Source organism: Puntigrus tetrazona, chromosome 2, assembly GCF_018831695.1.
Source record: "Puntigrus tetrazona isolate hp1 chromosome 2, ASM1883169v1, whole genome shotgun sequence".
Classification (NCBI taxonomy): Eukaryota; Metazoa; Chordata; class Actinopteri; order Cypriniformes; family Cyprinidae; genus Puntigrus; species Puntigrus tetrazona.
In genome coordinates, this window is record NC_056700.1 from 8,333,851 (window position 1) to 8,353,584 (window position 19,734).

The 19,734-nt window shown below is 38.0% G+C and overlaps 1 protein-coding gene across 1 annotated transcript; it reads right to left on the reverse strand.

The window, feature by feature from the left end:
- Positions 1 to 14,788: 14,788 nt before the first annotated feature.
- Positions 14,789 to 19,396, reverse strand: tmem275a (transmembrane protein 275a). Its single transcript, XM_043255196.1, has 2 exons — positions 18,990 to 19,396; positions 14,789 to 17,795 (listed from the first exon to the last, which is right to left on the reverse strand). The coding sequence occupies exon 2, from the start codon at positions 17,664 to 17,666 to the stop codon at positions 17,022 to 17,024; it is 645 nt and encodes a 214-aa protein (XP_043111131.1). The 5' UTR covers positions 17,667 to 17,795; positions 18,990 to 19,396; the 3' UTR covers positions 14,789 to 17,021.
- Between the last annotated feature and the right edge of the window lie 338 nt (positions 19,397 to 19,734).

A 19,734-nucleotide genomic window follows, 5' to 3' on the forward strand; every position in this document is an offset into this window, starting at 1 on the left:
ATGCCTTTGGAAGCAACACTGGATTTTTATTCATTTTATTTATTTATATATGTATTTTTTGTTAACGTATTTACACAATGCTTTACGCATTTCTAGTGCCGTTCAAACAAACTCTGCAGTGATTCTCACCTGGAGCAAGCTTCCAAGACTGCCTAAAAATAACTTCAATTATTTAAATAGGGCAAAAACAGCAATATATTTGTATTTTAATTTACTCCAGCAATGTTTTATCCTTGGTTCACTAAGTTTTAGATAACCTCTCCTGGTGAATATAAGGTCAGGATTGATTGTAAAAGAAAGATTTTTAAACTTGTATATTAAGCTTAAAACGCCATGGACATAGAAATGGTGAGTCAAAAAATAATTTTGAATAGTTTTGTGAATCACTTCAACTGAATCATAGAGAAAATCTGACTTAAAATTATAACACACTTACAAAAAACACCACTTTTTGCAATTGTTTTGCATTGAATAATGAATTGAATTTATTTACTGAAGTTGTGTTCAATGGAAGAAATCACACAGGTTGGGAAAGACGTGAGGTTAAGCAATGTTGACAAGTTTCATATGTGGCTGAACTGTTCATTTATACAGGCAGACTTGTGAAAAACTTGTGAATGGTAAGCTTCTTACAGTGAGCCAACCCAGTTAAGAAATGTTACTGTCAATGTGTACCAAGATATACAGTTGGCACTGCAGACAATTGGCAGTCGGAGTGGAAGAAACCGGCCAAACTTTGTTGCAGCGTTGCAGAGTTCAGCTTAAGCATTCAGCATCTGTAAGCCCCTTTTTCTTAAAAAAGGGAGGGGGGATTGAAAATAAAGATTACTTTGGGCTTCGTAATAACTGAAGAACAGCTGTGAATGGCACAGCCAGAATCTACGGTTCCCCACTTTTTATTGTTTTATATAAGGCAATACTTCAACTAAATTGATGCATATTCTGACATAATATATGGCTTTGAAAGACTGTTGTTAATCTGGTGGATGTCCTGAAAACAATATAAGCTTCAGAAAGGGTCAGGGTTAAGGTCATGAGATGTTTGCGGGTTTGTGTTTTTCGTTTGTCGGTTTTTTGCAACCAGCATGTCACGTTTATTAGAATTATATTAGAATATCAAATAACCTTTGAACGTCTGACAGTTCTGTGACACAAATAAAGTGAATAAAAGCATGTCAGGAAGCCATATTAAACGAAGATGAAATAAAGTTCCATTAAAGTAACATTAACAAATAATGATTGTGTTGTTTAAATAAACAATTTTGATGCCGTGTTTTATGAGGCTAAGAATATGTTTAACATTTACATCTTGCATCTGAGAGTGCCTTGTAAGTGATTCTGTGCTTCAGAAAGCCTCTTTGTGAATGATGGATTCTGACATCACTGGCTGAATCACAAGGCAGGGAAGATGTTTGGGGAAAAAAAACACTGACACAATCACCAGACACAACGTATCAACATCTGCATAGGCTTTCCTTCCTTTACAATCAGAAATTAAAGTATTCTTTAATCTTTACCAATGAACAACAACGGCCGATTCTTGCATTGTGGTCCCTGTTATTTCAGACAGACTTATTTATTCCCCTCCCCTGGGATCATCAATCAAACACTCGCCACCTCTCCATCTCTGCAAAAGCATAACAGATCAATTATGTATGGTCAGTGTGGCTCCAGGTGAGCTGTTAAAGGCAATGACATAACGATATGCCATTTTATACTTTTTCATGGTTGTTTATGTATGTACACTGTTTATGTATATGAAATGAACTGCGAGGTAGACCTGTGGTACCCAGCATACAAAACTGACTCGAAGGACCCGCACTCTCCGAGCAACTCTCCAAGAAACTAAATATAAGCATTTTCAAACTTTTGTGTTATTAACAGACACCAGTATTGATATTAAATATAAACGACAGTCTTGCAAATCATTTTGTGAATTACAGAACTTTAAAAAAATGTTATGCTATTTAAAAAAAAAAAAAAAACAGTTAAAACATTCTCATTTTTTAAAACATTATCATCATGTTGTATTGTTTTTAATGCGTTATGTTATAAAAGATATAATACTATGCAAAGTAGAGCTTGACTTGTTTTTTTTAGAATGCTATAACAATGGTTATTTTATTATTCATAATATAATATTGCCTTTACCTTTACGTTAAGTATTAAGATCTTGCTTTTTTAGCATTTTAATTTAGAACTAGATTTTGTTTATTTAATATTTCATACTTTTTAGTGCTGTTGAATGGTCCCCCAGAGCTAGACAGTGATATTTGCTGTGCTGTATATAAAATTACTGTGCATTCCTATGAATTTCAAACTAAAATGTTTGATTTTGATAACACTCATACGCGTACGTAATAAATAGCATGCCCTGTTCCTGTGGTATTTTACAAATCCCAGTTTTTGACATACAAAAAACTAATCCAACTGCAATTTGTACCTTTAATGAGCCCTGCAACACATTTTAATACGCTCGGATTTAAATTTCACAACTTTCCTCTCTTTTCTCGGCCCAACGGGAAGTTATAAAGCGGATCGGTGAACGGATTAGGAAGTCCTAGCGAGGGCTGAAAGAGACAGGACAGAGTGGGCCGTAACAGCCCAGGCCATCACTGAGGAAACGTTATATGAAAGGCTATTGTGTGAGCAAAACACTGCAGCTTTATAGAACTGAACCTGTAAACTCTCAGTGGACTCTGTTGTTTTGTCGTACAAGAGACTGCTCTATGAGTGCTAGAAATCTCACAGGAAAGAGTGAGCCAGACCCTGTATTATGTATGCAGGGCTAGCTCAGTAAACAAAGCCCAAGTATTGTGCATTTCTGCAGTGTAAACCTGGACTTTTAGTTATCTATAGAAAGTCACTTGAAAAGGAAGAACCCTCCTGTCTGACCTGGCGTTCAACAAGCGCAATTCAAGAGTATGGCTGGGTACACTGCATTATGATCCTCACAAAAGTCTCTTCATTAAATGTCAAACCTAATGAGAGCCAGTACATGTGAACAATTGTTACGCAGCAGACAGGTGTTTCTCTTGGTGTACGTATCTCTCAACCGTATTTACAGAAGGAAAGATAGGTTTTCATGGCAGTATGTCTGTGTTATGTGAGCCTGACGCCTCAGAGACATTTTCAGTGCCTTGGGGATTGACTGTTAAAAACACAATAGCGCAACAATATATACAAGTGTAAGTCACTTACAGTCACATTAACGCATTTTATAAGTGAACTCAATGTCAATGCAATCTTGTGGTAGTTTGAAAGTACTCTAAAGGATTGCGAAGGAAAGAAAAAAATATAATAAATAAATAAACAAACCTAGTCAAATCGGTGGCATTTTGGCTGTTTTTTATGGTCTGTATGGTGTGATTTTATTTGTTGTTTATATTCTATGCAGTTTCTGTTGTGGAAACTTTTCATATGGATTTGTGCATGCCTAAATTACCATTGTTAATTTGGTTCTGTAAAAGCAGACTGATAGACTGTCAATATTATTATATTATTATATTTCCATATTTATAAGCTCATCACTGGCCTATACAGTCCGGAGCAAATCATGCAGAGGATCCAGTAAAAATGTGTAAAAAATGTGTAAAATCCACATAAAACAAGTGCTATTGATCGCAAAAAAATATATTTGACAAAAAAAAATAATACAAAAAATATATATATATATATATATATATATATATATATATATATATATATATATATATATATATAGTAGACCAATAGTCAACATTGCAAATTAATAATTTTTTAGAACCTTATTAAATAATTCTTGATCAGGAAAATACTTACAGAAAAATAGCCAGAAAACACTTACAGAAACAAAGCTACTTAAAAAGTGACTGTTCCATTCCAGCTAATCCAGGCTTTTTCATTTGCCCCACGACTCCCCCACATTCCAAAAAGGCAACCTATGCCACAGGTTACAGCTTTACAGCCTCCTAATTTTTGTACGGGTCACTGGGTTGATCTATTTTTTAAAATATTATTTGTCCAAAAAAGATCTGTAGTACAATGCCACATTCTGTGGTAAAGTGGGGCATACTCTGTTGCTTAGCAACGGTAAGGTTATCCTTGTGGCAGTTTTTGCTGGCTGTCTCTTGCTGTTATGATCTAGACACTGAGAGTTTCAGAAACACATTCGGTTCTGCTTACACTGTATGTCTGTAGACGGACTCCACTCACAGAACATGAGTGTGAATGATAATGCATTAATGATATCCCGCTTTGGTCAGCAAATTTGCTTAGGAATTCCAGAAGTCTTAAGCCACATGCCTATCTAACCATTTTTTCTAATTAAGAATAATATATATATATATATATATATATATATATATATATATATATATATATATATATATATATATAGCTACTCACTAATATTGGCACCCTTGGTAAATCTGATCAAAGAAGGCTGTAAAAATGAATCTGCACAGAATTACTCCACAATTAACAACACTATTTTATTCAATACTTTTTTCAAAACTCCATTCGCGAGTTGAACAGCTCTAAATTTTCTCCTGTAATGTCTGATGAGGTTAGAGAACACCTGACAAGAGATCAGAGATCACTCCTTCATCCAGAATCACTCCAGACCCTTTCCATTCCCAGCTTTATGTTGGTGCTTCTTCTCTTCAGTTCACCTCACTCATTTTCTACAGGGTTCAGGTCAGAGGACTGCTGGAGCTGAAGCTGAAGCTTGGTTTTGTGCTCAGTGACCCATTTTTGTGTTGTTTTTGAGGTTTGTGTTTGGATTATTGTATGACCAGCTTGTCTGTTTTCTTAATTTTATCTGACCATAGAAGTCAGTCCCATCTGAAGTGAATATGCTAGAGTTCGTTTTTGGATGAGCAAGGAGAATGTTTCTTGAAATCCTGTAGGTGCTGTTGAACAGTTGTTTTTAAGGTTTTCTGCCCCCAAGACTTCTTCAGCTGTGGTCATTGGAGAGTCTATAGCCGCTCAAACGCTCCTCCTCACCATGCATTAGGACGATGTAGATACACCTCATCTTCCAGACAGTTTCTTAACTTTTTATGTTGATTGGAAATTCTTAATTATTGCCCTGATGATGGAAATTGTAATTTTCCCTGCTCTAGCTCTTTTAGAAGCTCAATTATCTTTTGCTGCACATCAGAATTATAAACATTGTTTTTTCTCATTGTAATAGATGATTAAGGGAATCAGATCTTTTTTTTTTTTTTTTTGAAGATTGCAGAGATTGCCATTGATAATAAAGGGAGTATTTGGGTCTGTAAATGGTTAGATGCAGAAAATACGCCAGTATTGTACAACAGTTTAATAATGCAATTGGATACAAGGTCATTGATATGACAACTAAAAACAAAAAAATAAAATAATTACAAGATTTAAATAACAATAAAAGAAATTAAAATAAAATAAAAACACTGATTTAAGATAAATTGAATTAATGCCATAATTTCAATAATGAGGACCATTTGTAGTCAATGTGGAAGCTAGTCAATAATAACTAAAAGCAGATTCTAAATGGTATTTCTAGACTTGTTTAGATGCAGAAAAATACGCCTGCAGTATTTAGGTCCTAGTCCATTTGATTTATAAACGAGTCTGTTAAAATCAATTCTAAATGTCACTGCGTAAGTCAACTGTGTGATTGCTTTTTCTAGAACCACATTTTTGTGCAGCTGTCTGATGGTCTTTTGGGAACCAGTGAGAGCCATTACATTCACCCGCTGGTGATGAAGGCACTACTAACTACCAGATCAAACTCACCTGAATACTAAATCACACCAAGATTCGACTTGCACCTGAGTCTCAATCATCTCCACCCCTCATATAAGAAAATTTTGGCACATCCACTGTCAGTCATTCAGAGTGAGTTAATGGGGCTGTAGTCATTTGGTGATAAGGCTAGGTAAATCCAGCGTCGGCTGTGATAGGCAATTTGATTCTTTCTCATTATTTGACTTAGTGGGAGCATATACAGGCTAAACAAGAGCGGTGCAAGACTCCTTGTGGACTCCTGTCATGGACTCCACTGGACTCCTGGACTCCTGAATACTAATCATTGTCACTGATCCTCATCTCCACCCTATATAAGCTACCCTCAGTCACTCCTGGACTCCTGGACTCCTGGACTCCTGGACTCCTGGACTCCTGGACTCCTGGACTCCTGGACTCCTGGACTCCTGGACTCCTGGACTCCTGGACTCCTGGACTCCTGGACTCCTGGACTCCATGAATGGACTTTGTCTACTATATGTTTGAGACCTACTTTCCCAGTCAGATAAGGACTGTTGATCCTCATTCTCCAAGCTTGTTGTTTATGTCTCTCTGCTGTTTCTGTTAATAAATCCTCATTGTACCCCTCTACCACCGCCTTTGGTTCCAGTTTCTACACAGCGTGACAATTTTATGTCAAATGCATACAAATTTTCATTGGATCAAGTTGGTTTTCTAATACATGCGTGAGTTGCATGTAGTCCGTTCAAACAGCGCTGCAGTGTATCTGCTTGTTATCCAGGGGTCAAAGCTGCTCAGTAACATTTTCATGCATTTTAAAAATAAATGAACTGGGATCTGTAAGATTTTTTTTTTTTCAATGTTTTGAAATTCTCTTTTGCTCAGCGAGACCGCACTTATTGGTAAACACAAAAAATACATGCCTTGTTCAAGAAGGAGGTTTCAAAAATGGCCAAATATTTTATTTTAAAATAATATTAAATAAGTTAAATTGTGCCTTGCTGTTATAGTCATACATCAAGAAATATTTAGTTTTAAGTAAATATTATTAAATTTGTTTTGCTATGTATTTATTTTTTCTTTGAAAAGCACAGTAAAAAGCACTTTTTGGCTGTTTATTTTATGAAATTGTGGGAAAAAAAGGCTAAATATATGGGAAAAAAGCACATGTTCGGTTTCATTTTGTAAAGCTTCAGCAAAGAATTAAAAAAATAAAAACTCACTGACCAGAAACCTCATTGTGGTGTGTAAATTATTATTATTATTATTATTATTATTATTATTATTATTATTATTATATTTTAACATCTTTCTTATAAGCCATATGGTTTATATATTACATATCTCTTTGGTAAAATGATCCAGTTTTTATGAAACAGTTTGATTAGTTAGAAGTTTCCCCTTGCCTGAATGAATCTCGGTACTTTGAATTATCTGAATGAAGCGTTTTACTTGCCAGCATCCCTCCTGTGACGGAGTCGCAAGGAGGCGTCAAGAGTGCAACTCTCAGCAACTACAAGCATAAATCACGGCTCTTAAAAGCAGGGTCTTCTCTCTCTCTCTCTCTCTCTCTCTCTCTGGGAAGGCCGGAACAGGCCGGACCGTCCCCAAGGCCACAGAAACTAGTGGTCTTGTTAAAAGACGCTTAGCTAAGAATTATGTGCCAAGTGAAAAGGGGTGTTTGTGCTGCCTGCTTCCCCGAATACATTCATTTGAACAATCTGCTTTCAGGGGGTATCCAGATCGGAACCAAAGATTGGTGGGCCAGTGTGGCTATTGCGGCTCGTGGGGTGACCGGGGGAGGGTGTTATGAGAAAGCTGTTCCCGGAGGTCCCTGTCCACATAAAGGCATGATTATTCCCTCTTTTGGCAGGGCCGGCTGATGGCAGGACTGGTCAGACACTGGACTCTTATTAGACGAGGTCCTCTCCCCTCCTGGTCACAGCGTCGAGCTTGTTTGTTTTTTTGGGGAGCACTGTGGGAAAGTCATTAAAGTGTAAAGCATCTCCCTTTTATTTTCATTCTGAGGGAAAAGAGAGAGCGAGATGATGAGATCCTGCTGGTAATGAGCGGAGACGTGTCCGCACCAGCCAACCGACGCTGTTTTCCATCAATATGGCATCCATTCAGTCCTTCTCCACCGGGAAGAATAGGCACACTACACCGTTTGATCTGAGCTCCTCGTCCGCTCTTAAAGACTAGCTTTCACTGATATTTTATTACAGCGCCGTTTCTTTCCAACAGAGCCCATCAAATAATCATTTATTTAAGTGGCTCCCCTACACACCTGTTGCATAACCCATCTTGATGAGCTAATGGAAGCTGTTAAAGTCTTGTCACCGGCTATTTAGCTCCTTTACTGCTCAGCGATTGAGAACAAAGTGCCTTTCAAGTGTCAAGCAGGTGAATTTAGGAACTTTGGCCCTCTTGCGCAAAGAAAGACGCCCCATCAGCTGTGGAGGTTATAAAGGGCTTGACTAAATTGATTTAGAGGTGTCGAAGAAAGGAAAGCTTCTCACTCTTCTCTCCAGAAGTGGTTTGGTAGTGTTTAACGGAGACATGAAATGCATTTAAAAATATTTTCAGGATGTTTCCTGGGGTATGGGTTTAATCAAATTGAATCGTATTTAAATGGTCATTTGTAACGTGCAGCGATATGAACGATCACTACTATGATTGGCAAAGAACTTTGCATATGAACCACAACGTTCAAGACGGTCCATGTGACGTCACTGATTCAAAACAAAATTTTTGGATGAATTAGCATTCTCTGCTATATGAAGAATCATCATATCGTGAATCATTATCACTAACATGATGAAACTATGTATACAAGAGATTCATTGAACATTTACAATGCTCATAGGTTATAATGTTTTTTGTTCGTTGTTCAGATAGACTCTTTACATGCTCTTTGTTCTGATTCTGACTGTCTGATTCTTTAACAGGAGCTTTTCCTTTGTGATTGGTGGACAGACTGATTGTATGATAATGATCCATGTCAAGGGAAATTGCGACACCAGTACTGCCCCGATTTCAAATTGTCGTGATTTATTCTTGGGTGCTGGCTTTGTGAAGTCCTCAAGATGAATGTCAACATTTAATGTCCCTTTGCTGCGGAGGTTCTGTGCTGTTTGGACACAGTCCTTCCTAGAGCTCGACTGCGTCAGTCATCACGTTCAGTTACTGCTTGCTATTCTCCTAAACTAATGAAGTCTTGCCATACTTGCTCATAATCATAAAAACTGTTACCAAACAAAAGACCGGTTACATAAACTCCCGCAAAACAGTCTCACCCATTTTACCCAAAGCTCGCATCAAACACTAATAAACGCTGTGTCTTACATACATCTCAATAAATTAAATACATCAGTTCGCATAATATCGTCTAAACGTGTTTGGATTTGATTGCTTATTCAGTCAGAATATTCTGAAAACATATTTATGAGAGGAGAAGAGGCATCTTTTCAAAATCCAGCTGCGAACCAGTTTGATGCAGTTTGATTCTCAGATTATTATGCATGGCATCGCATCCGTGCTGTGGTAGAGGCCTCTACTGGTGAGCAGTTAGTAATGCAACTTGTTTACCAATCCCATCCGATTCAAAAAAGACTGCCAAAGCTTTCCTGGTGAATGATATGCCAGCGCATCACGTTCGGTGAGCTAAATATTAAACGAGGCGATCGATAATTGAATCCACGCTGTCATGCCGTTTCCGTTAAAAACCTGGAACGGTTCTGGAAGTTAACGCTGGATCACCGATCCGAGCGCAAATAAGCATGATCTCCAAATGTGGACTTAACTTGACATACTTTGCCTTTACCACATCTATTTTTGGCCGAGGCTCTATCGATCTGTATGAATAACATGTAGTGTCAAAGTGTGACGGTTCGTCGAGCCAAAAAGGCTAAATCAATCCCACGCGTGCATAGAAGAACCATTACCTCAACATATAGGGAAAAAACAGATACATCATTGATCAGTTTCTGTTTGATGTCTCAGTAAAGGCTGTCTGATATGAATGGCCGGAGCAGAAGAGGACCGCTGCCAAGAATCCCGTAGTAAAGCAGTAAAAAGAGTGCAGTCACTCACAACAGTGGGATTTCTCAGAGTGTGTTTGTGATGATTTGCATTAAGGGGGTTTGAAAAGCAGCTTACGCAACAGCAGTGGATCATTTGTATAAGTTGTGCTTGCTATAGGCCGGAGTGAGGTCAGAGTTGTTGGCTACTCTTTGTCTAGGGCCACTGGCATTCCTAATAACTCGGGTGAGCCAAAAGAAAGCCCTATTAAACGGTTTATATAAAAATCCCACACTTTCTACCAAATGTTTTTGTACTGGGGTGACCTCATTCATTCCCATCATATTGTTTCCCAGCGACAGAAGCCCGTGTAATGTCATTATCAATTTGTACAAAACAAATGACTCTAAAACTTAAATATCATTGATTTTTGTGTCACTCAGGTATGCTATTATAACTTCCACTTTGTTTTTAATGGTTTTAGGTTTACTTTAGGTTTAAACAAACATAAGAACTAAAAATGTTATTGCATGGATTATTGTATCTTGTGACTCCTTCACAGCAGGGTTATTATCATTAATTGAGGCCGGTGTCATGAAGATGCGTATAAATAGTATGCCAAATAAAAATGAAAACCTGTGGGGTTTTTTGTACGCATATGATATGAAATTTGTGGTTTTCAGATACATATGATACGCATCTACCCCGCAACCGTAATCCTACCCATCATGCAGCATAAACATACGAGTTTTCGTTTTTATTTGGCACGCTATTTTTAAGCGATCGAGTAGTGTTAAATATGATAATGAAAGATGTTGCAAATGAAGATAAGTGAAACTAAACCTAAATAGAAAAAAAATGTTAAATGCAAAAATAAAAGTTAAAAATAAAATCAAAATCTGAAATCATATTTTAAAAATATAAATATTTCAAATATTTGAATAAGTTCATTAAAAACTATAATATGTATAATGTGTGTGTGTGTGTGTATCTGTGTTTTCAAATTTGTACAAAAACAACTCAAAGTTGATAACAGTACGAATGATTCGCATAATAATTAATAATAAGATTAAATATTATATTAATCGCACCTTGATTCAGACAGGTAGGATTATGTATGGATTTTGTTATCATAACTAATTTAAATCATGCGAGTGCTAACCAGGGATATAACGTGCATATGGCATTATATAATAGTAAACAGACATGAATATTTTCCTGGTCTGTTCTCCAGTCTTCACTGGTCTATCCCAGTATATGCTGTGCATTGTAGAGCTGGGTTAATTTGTCCACAGTTACATAACTGCTGTCTGCTTGCATTGAACTCCTGCAAGCTCGTCTTTCCTTAATCTCTTCTGCTCGATTATTCTCCTTCTCTCTCTCTCTCTCTCTCTCTCTCTCTCTCTCTCTTTCTAAACTCCTCCCTGACGCACTCAATCTGGGGACACAGGCGAGGTTTCTCACTCGCGCACGCACGCACGCTCCCGAGCAACCGCCACGGTCCAGTTCTGAGCGGATCGGGAAGGCTGAGGAACCCCGTCTGTCCCTCAGGGGAGCGAAGGGGATTTGAGACGAGAGAATCACGCCATACTGTCACACACACACACACACACACACCCTCTGCGTCCGAAAAACTCCTATTCTACTTCATTTACCAGGCCGATGCATTTCAGTCAGATCTAGGTTAAACACAGAATGAAATGTCTCTTCGTGGGAACCGCTACTAAGCAATTTCATCTCATTAGCATTGCTTTTTAGGGCGTGTTCGCATAAAAAAAGACGTCTTTGACAGTGTACGTAACACAGTCTGTCAGTTGCTATTTGCATTGTCATTTGGAGATGATTGCATGAAAGGACTGCCCAAGACCGGGTCCCAGTTGGTATTATATTTGGGAATGGTGTATGAAAATGTACTACGTGCCATGCAGCGGTAATTAACGATATACTGTCCAAACATATTAGGGCTCATTCGTTCTACGTGCTCATTAGCATTCTGCGCTCGCTGAATCTCAAATACCACGCTAAAATTTGCCCGTACCTACGAGATACCATCCACAGAGATATGAGCACGGCTGTCATGCAAGACGCGGCGTATACGAAACACGATTTGTGCTCGTTTTCCTTTTTGTTATATTTAGGTCACATTAAAATGACTCATCCGTTTGTCATTTATTTTCTTGTGAGTTTCAAACGCCTTTTACGTAAACACCGTGTAAATGCTCGCAGATTCTGACTTTCAATCTTAAATTATGTTAGCTTTGTTATTTTATTACCCTAGTCAGAATAACCCAACTGCAGCTCGACTGATATATAAACACGTTTATTACACTTATTAAAAGTATAAACAAAATCAGTAAAATGAAAAATAACAAAGCTCAAAACTTATTCAGCTTGTTCAAATATCATTATTATATTTATTACATTTAATTTAAACATTTTATGACATTTTTACTTACATTTCATTCATTTTCATACTTTTATTTTAATGTTTTTGTTTTTTTTTATTTTAACATTTCATTGTATTTCAACTGATGAAAACGACTGTGACCGTTTTCCCACAAAATACTGTTTAAAATAGGTTTTCAAATGAATGAAAATGTAAAAAACGACTGCCTTTAAATGTTGCTCTGCGAGATTTTTCGAAGTTTGTGCAGTTTTGCTCAATTTTTCTCGTGCCAGCGGCTCAGTCACCAGGAGGATGACCTTAACCGTGACCTCTGCGTTCCACAATTTAACTACATTACAGTGTGTGCCACTAAACCTGTGAATTAAATCAGTCGTTATCCACAGCCAGGGCGGTCGTGTGTCATGTATGACAATCAGGACCGGCACGTGACTAATCGTAGTCACGCTTATAATCTGTTTGGCCACAAAACCATAACTCTCAATGCTGAGCGGTGAAGACAAACCACAAAAACAGACAGAGGCGCAAACAGTGCTGGAGTAACTTTGATTAACCGAGTCCGGTTTCAGAGAATGAAGTCTTTGAAGCGCTGCTGATAAACACGTGAATTTAATCCAGTCGCAAACCAGAGAATGGACAGATAAACTCTTCCACAGAAGTATGTGCAGTTTGAACTTCAAAGAAACCACCGTTTGCTCTTTGATCGGATCATCTGATATTAGAAACAGTTGTGTGTAATGAATGTGAGTAGTTTATCGCAGCAAAAGGTAATACAATGGGTCAGGTAAACAGAGATAGTGATGTGAAGGTAATCTAAATGAATCTCTGTGCAATACTGTTCTCGTATCTCTGAGAAAAAAATATATAAATAAATCTCCGGCATAATGTGTGTATTTTCTCTGATATTGTCCTGGGGCGAATTATTATTAGAAACCAAATAGTTAAAAAAATAATAATAATAATTTTACAGATAAAAGGCAGGTTTGTCTTTATTAGCAGCAGATGGGCAGAATTATTTTTCGTTTTAAACTGGCAGGTTATTCTGATTTATTTATGGATTTGCAAAATGTTTGTGTAATGCACGCGAAATTTCCATTCGTCCCAAATGAAATTAAATACAGAAAAGCTTACATGAAGCCAACTATACGTGGAATTTACTGTAAAATATCATTTAGGCCGCCGTTAATTTGTGTACTTTATATGTATTAGACCCTCGGACAACACATAGATTAGAAAATAACTTTATTCTAAAAGAAAACAGGACACTTTACTATTGGGAAAATACCAGTCATGATAAATATTGTGTAATTAAACATCTAATCTAATTTTATGATTAATGCGCGTCTGGTACCCTCTGGTGGACAAACCACGACAACAAACTAAGAACTTTTGATCTAAAGCGGTCGAGACAAGGTGCTTGCTTGTAGAGAGTCTGTGGTGCTTTGGTAAATTGTTCACATTTTTAATTAAGCTACGCAAACTAAAGCTATGTAATAATAAAGGATGCAGTAGGTTAGAAAATGTAGTCAACAACCAGAGAGTCACGAGCCAGATTTACGTGTTAATATCAGATGGAGCTTCTGACCTGTAATTTCGTCAAAGTCCTATTGGGGGCGCTGTCAGAACACCGTATATAAGTTTTGACTAACTGAAATATTACACTCATGAGCTGAAACGAATCTTCACGAGCCACCATATGAGCAGTGGGATCAGTAGGCCTATAATAGTGAATATTTCTCAAGGCAGGTGTATTAAATAACGTATTAAGTATTGAAAATACAAAAAGACTGAACACAAGTTGACCTGGTTTGGTTCGGAACTGTCACAGCGTAATGTAAACTATAAAACAGCTACGATGACAAAACTGAACCTTCAAATCAGTGTTTATGACAATTATATAGTTTATTATGTGGCTTACTGAATGTATGCCAGTGTAGTTTTATCGTAATTCAAATATAATTCAATTAAAAATATATATATTAAAAAAAAATAAATAAATATATATATATATATATATATATATATATATATATATATATATATATATATATATATATATATATATATATATATATATATATATATATATATATATTTGTGGTTTACTCTAATGGTGAAAATAAATAAAATATACATTTGTCAGATTTTTGAAACTAGACTACTAGCCCCTGTCTGGAACATTCAGCTGCAGGCAAGTTTTTAAAGATGAAAAATAATTACCTCGTGACCTACCGATATGTAATTTTTCTATACAAATGAATAGAAAATCACCTCATAAAACAATTATGCTCATGAATTTTTAAATCACAGGGGCTGAATTTGGTTTTGTGAGATGTGATTTGAAATATATGCAATTTAACCGTTTATAAAAATGTTTTATGAATAGAAAATCAATACCATATGCATAACAGTTTCATATACGAGCTCGTGAGCTTTCTTAAAAGGTGAGCATTTGTGAAAAGAACGTCTCTTATGAAAGCGCCGCCTATATAGTATGTTAATGTCAGTCCAGTGTGGCAAACAGGATCAGCCTCTTCTCTCATTTCAAATAGTCTATAATGTGTAAGCCATTATTAACCAAACATCACAAGAAATCAATTTTTTAGTGTGAAATGAAGAAATGTCAGACATCAGTTAAGAATGTTGCTTTTAATTTATATTCTGACATGCCAAGAGTTGTTTTTTTTTTCACAACCTAATGTAATATTTTCCACATTTATGCTCAAAAGAACAAAGAGAAGAGTTCGGAAATGTAAAGATTTAAGAAAAACAAGTTCGGACACGACTGTAATTGAATTATGTGAGCGGGTTTTTAAACGGTGTATAATTATGATGTGAGCAACTTACAAAAAAACAATCCAGTGCCAACGATACTTAAATCAAGCCGTCATTCATACATCATTATGCACAACGCGGCCGATCGGCAAAATAATAACAGCAATACTAATCAGCGTCATCTGACCTTTTTAACCTGCGCATTGCATTTCCTTCCGTTTAAATGCCTTTTTGAAAACATACGCGGTAGAAAATAATTATAACAATACAACGTTTCCGTAAGTACATTAATACCACGTGACCAAATGTTCTCGTTGGACATTTGAGTAGCCCTCACTGGTTTGATCCTGAGATCACTGTCGTTAAGGCAGCGTTCGTTTCATTCAGACTACAGCAGATGTGTAGATGGCAAATAGCAGCTCACAAACAGAGGCGGTGACATAGTCTAAAGACGCCAATGTTTCCACAACTTCTTCTTACGCTGAAACTGATGCGTTTCAATGTCTCTCTTCCGTCGCAGCAGTGCACTGTTCGTAAGCATGCCGTTCATGTTGCACTTTCTTCAGTATCCATCACGTACCGACCCCATATACTTATACATAGTATGACTACGCAGCTAAACGTATAAATATTAACAGATGCATTGGAACTCGGAAAACGAAATACTGAAGGGACACCAAGTACATGATTGTTTTATTAAAAATCAGCCCTTTCTGCTGGTCGGGAACGATGACTTATGATAACAAAGGGACAAAAAAAACGAGCTACTTTAGATCTTTTTTCTTCTTAAAAAGGTATTGTCTTTTGCTTTTTCAATATGTCCGGCCACCGAAAAGCTGCTTTTAGCTGACCTCTCTGGTAGAATCAACATGAGGAAATTGTTTCGCCGTTTGGTTTGAACCATCAGCGTGGGTCGGTGATGGAGGGCATGTTTGAGAACAATTCTGGATCTTGCTTTCGAAGGAAAAACAGAGGGCACCGAGAGAGTAAGATAAGAGAGATTTTAGGAAGGAACACTGTGAGCAGATGTAGGTAGCATGCTAGAATGTTACCATACTGTTGACATAAGACATTGACAACAGAGGATAACAGAAGAGGAATGCTTGAAGGAGAAAACAGCCTTTGGCAGCCATAAGGGAAAGAAATATTGTTTTACTTGGCAGCATTGTAAACCACAGTGTAAAATGAAGGCTTGCGGCTAGTTTCCTTTTTGTCTTATAGAACTATGGGCCGTTCATTAAGTTATGTCACAACTTTCGACGACAAATAAAATTCAACCACAGCATGGGTGCAGCAAACGTTCGTTGTCGCCACGCCGCTTTTCGAATTGCACTATAACTTGCGGAAAAAGTTTTTATCCCGCGCTTCATTGCACTTGAATCGTTTATCCGACACGAACCCAAACAGCGGCAACGCTCAGCAACCTCGTTTTCTAAATTGCGTGTAAATTAAAAAAAAAAACGGCAGTGCTCTCGCACAGTGTCACGGTATTTTTAAGCATCCAATGAGGACGGAATCCAAAAAGGTCGGCCACGGAGAGTCATCAAAATAAAAATCGACAGTTCAATGTAGTTTAGCATTTAAAATGACGAAGACAAAAACATTGAAGGGAAAATATACAACAGCTCTGTTTTTTGGTCTGGGCACTGACATATGACAATGCGCAGTGTAATGTCTTTCTCCATTCTGTTTCTCAGGCTCGTCTCCAAAGCCGTCTTTACACAACAGCTGATCCTGTCTCTTTTGAGCGCAGTAACTGCGAATGCTCTGAGTAACAGTGGCACTGTATGAATATGTGAAGCACGCCACAGTGATTCACCTTTCAAGGCTTTTTCTCTTTGGGTAAGAGAATGCAAAATCTCCTCATATGCTTCTGACATACCTCTGTCAATTCTATTAGGAGCGCACAGGCCTCCAAAAATCAACCCGCTGAATTTATGCGAGCGTTTCTATTGTTATTGCACCTCGTGGCACAAGCCAGCAGTGATAATTGAATGAATTCTTCACGCAAAGTGCTTGTCTTCCTCTCTGAAAAACTATTTACATAACGTAACGCCAGCCCTTCTCCAGAGAGCGACCTGAACCAGCAGCCTTAAGTGGCAGCGCAGTCCGAGGGCAAAGTGAGCCGGACTGCCCCTCCACCCCCTGTAGAAGCAGAAAAAGCTGCTGAGTTGGGTCCGTTGGTCTCCATAGTGAAGAGCTTGCAGGCTCGCGGAGGGACGTACTCTGGGGCGGGAACGGTGGCGTTGGCGGCCGTGGCAGGGGCCTCTCTTTCGGGGCTGGAGGCGTGAGAGGAGCAGGGTGAGTTGGTCGGGCTCAGCTGAACGGCTGTGGTGTCCTGCATCGTGTGTTCGCTGGTCTCGATCTCAAACGCCGCCCCTCCACTCAACCCGCCTCCGCCCCGTCCCATGAATCCCAAACCGCCACCTCCTTTGGACCGCCGGGAGCTCTGAGGCGGAGGCAAGCGACTGCAGATGCAGCAGGCCCCGAAGAAGGAGAACGCCACCAGCAGGAGTATAGGTCCGATGATGATCGGGGGGTTGCTAGAGGGCACAAGCGTGCTGAAGGCGAAGGCGCCTACTAAGGTGATGTTGATGCCTGCCAGCATGATGCACAAGCCACACGCACAGCAGAGGGCTGGAGAGGGCAGACCCTGAGGACGGGATTTCCGCTTCTTGCGGGTCTGCGTTTCCTTTTTGGGCACCGATGTGCCAGAACTCTGTTCGCTGCAAACCATTTTTGAGGGTCGCGGTTACAGCGTTTGCTGCCACAACCCCACTTACACCTGCTGTGTCCTTATCAGCAAACTGTAGAAAATGACCATTGCTTCCTCGTTAGTGTTTGCTTTATTCACTGCGGATGCTACCTGTTGTGCAGAGATAAAGAGTGAGTGTCATGCTTTATAGTAAACTGCAGGTTTTATCATAACTTTACCATAACAAGCATTGAGTGTCTATTAAATAAATAATATGAGTTATTGTTAAAATTGCCATCTTAAGCACGTTTAAATCATTTAAGAATCAAAAAATACACATTTACACGTTTAAAAAAACACACATTTAAAAATAAAATGTGTTAATAAATTGGATTAGAATAAACAAATCTCTTAAATAAAATTTAAAAAAGATTGCTTCCCCAGGGAATTCTGGGAATGCCCTATACTTTTAATTATAAAGAATATTATAGAAATATTGTATGAGTGGGTTGGTGAATAAGTAGATAGATAGATAGATAGATAGATAGATAGATAGATAGATAGATAGATAGATAGACAAGTACATGATTTTAATTTTGAAGTTTCTATTATTATTATTATTATTATTAATAATAATATTAATATATCAGTAATGGCTGCTGTAAAAATCAGCCTTGCCGTCACAGGAAGAAATGATAGAAAATAGAAAACATTTCTTTTAATTATAATAAAATTCCACAATATTAGTTTTGTTCTATACAGTAGTGTGATCTATAATAAAATATAATATCATTTCTATTTTTTACTTTTTTTTTTTTTTTTTTTTTTTTTTTTTTTTCATTTGTTACAGTATCATATAACAAAACAACACAACTTATAGTTAGGTGACTGCCAGGATAACAGGTAACTGTCAGTTAAGAGGTTTTACTGTATAGTTTTACCATTAAAGTAAAAAGAGAAATGACAGTAAATAGCCTATAATTATACAGTCATGACACTAAGAAAAAAATGAATGTTTTCACAGTCATTTGCTCTTAAACGCAACTGTAGCCTACTTTATAACACCAAGGTCACGTTTCAGCCTGCTTTCTAAAGCAAACCCAGGAAGCTAATAATTTTATCGCGACACCAATTTAAATCATATTGTGCCATCAATGTTTAAAATGAATCAGTAAAAATGCGTAGGTAGTAATGGGAGCATCAACGCTTCACCCCTACCGGATGTGATAGCCCGTGAGACGCTTAAATGTGGTTAAAGACGACCGCTTAAACAAACATATAAAGATGGTGCTTTGAGCCATATGAACACATACAGTGATTCACAAACATTATCAGCGTCTCCTTACGAACAAGAACGGGTCTTACCGCTTAGTCGACGTCCGGAGGAATTACACAGGCTTGCTTGACGATGGAGGTCTCCGGGGACGTGAGAAGCCTGTCGTTTCCTTTAAGTCAAAAACGGCGTCCTAAAAAACACGATGTCTTTCACGCGGGTTTCGCCGCTCGACTCATTGAGATCAACGCCGCTGTCACTCGATACACGTCAGTCGCGCTCCACGCGCTGGATCCGAGCCTCAGATTACGAGTGGCGGGATTTCTCTCAATAAACGACTGGGGTTTTTCCCCCCCTTTACAAAACCAAATGATACTAAGCATTAAGTGCCGCGATGTTGTCGTTTCGCGTCGGCAGTAACAGGTTGCAGAGAAGCCCGCGTGTTGATGGGTGCAGTGGTGTGAATGAGCGGGTGGGCATGTGTTCATTGAGTGTGTGTGTGTGTGTGTGTGTGTGTGTGTAGGGAGGAGGGACCCTCTCTCTCATCTTCTGCTATGTGCACAGCTCACGGTGCTCAACACTTCTTTATGATAGCAGGCCAAACTACCACTCAAAAAAAACAACCCAAAAAACAGGCACATCACTGCCAAAATACCAAAAATACTACAAAAAAGTGTTTTAAAAAGTTAGAAACCTCTTACAGTGGAATAGGGAAATAGTAATAAGATACAACATGCTTAGTGCTGTCCACCGATTAATTGATTAATCACAATTTTTTGTTTACATAATAGGCTATATGCATATGTTACTGTGTGGATATTTATTATGTATGAATAC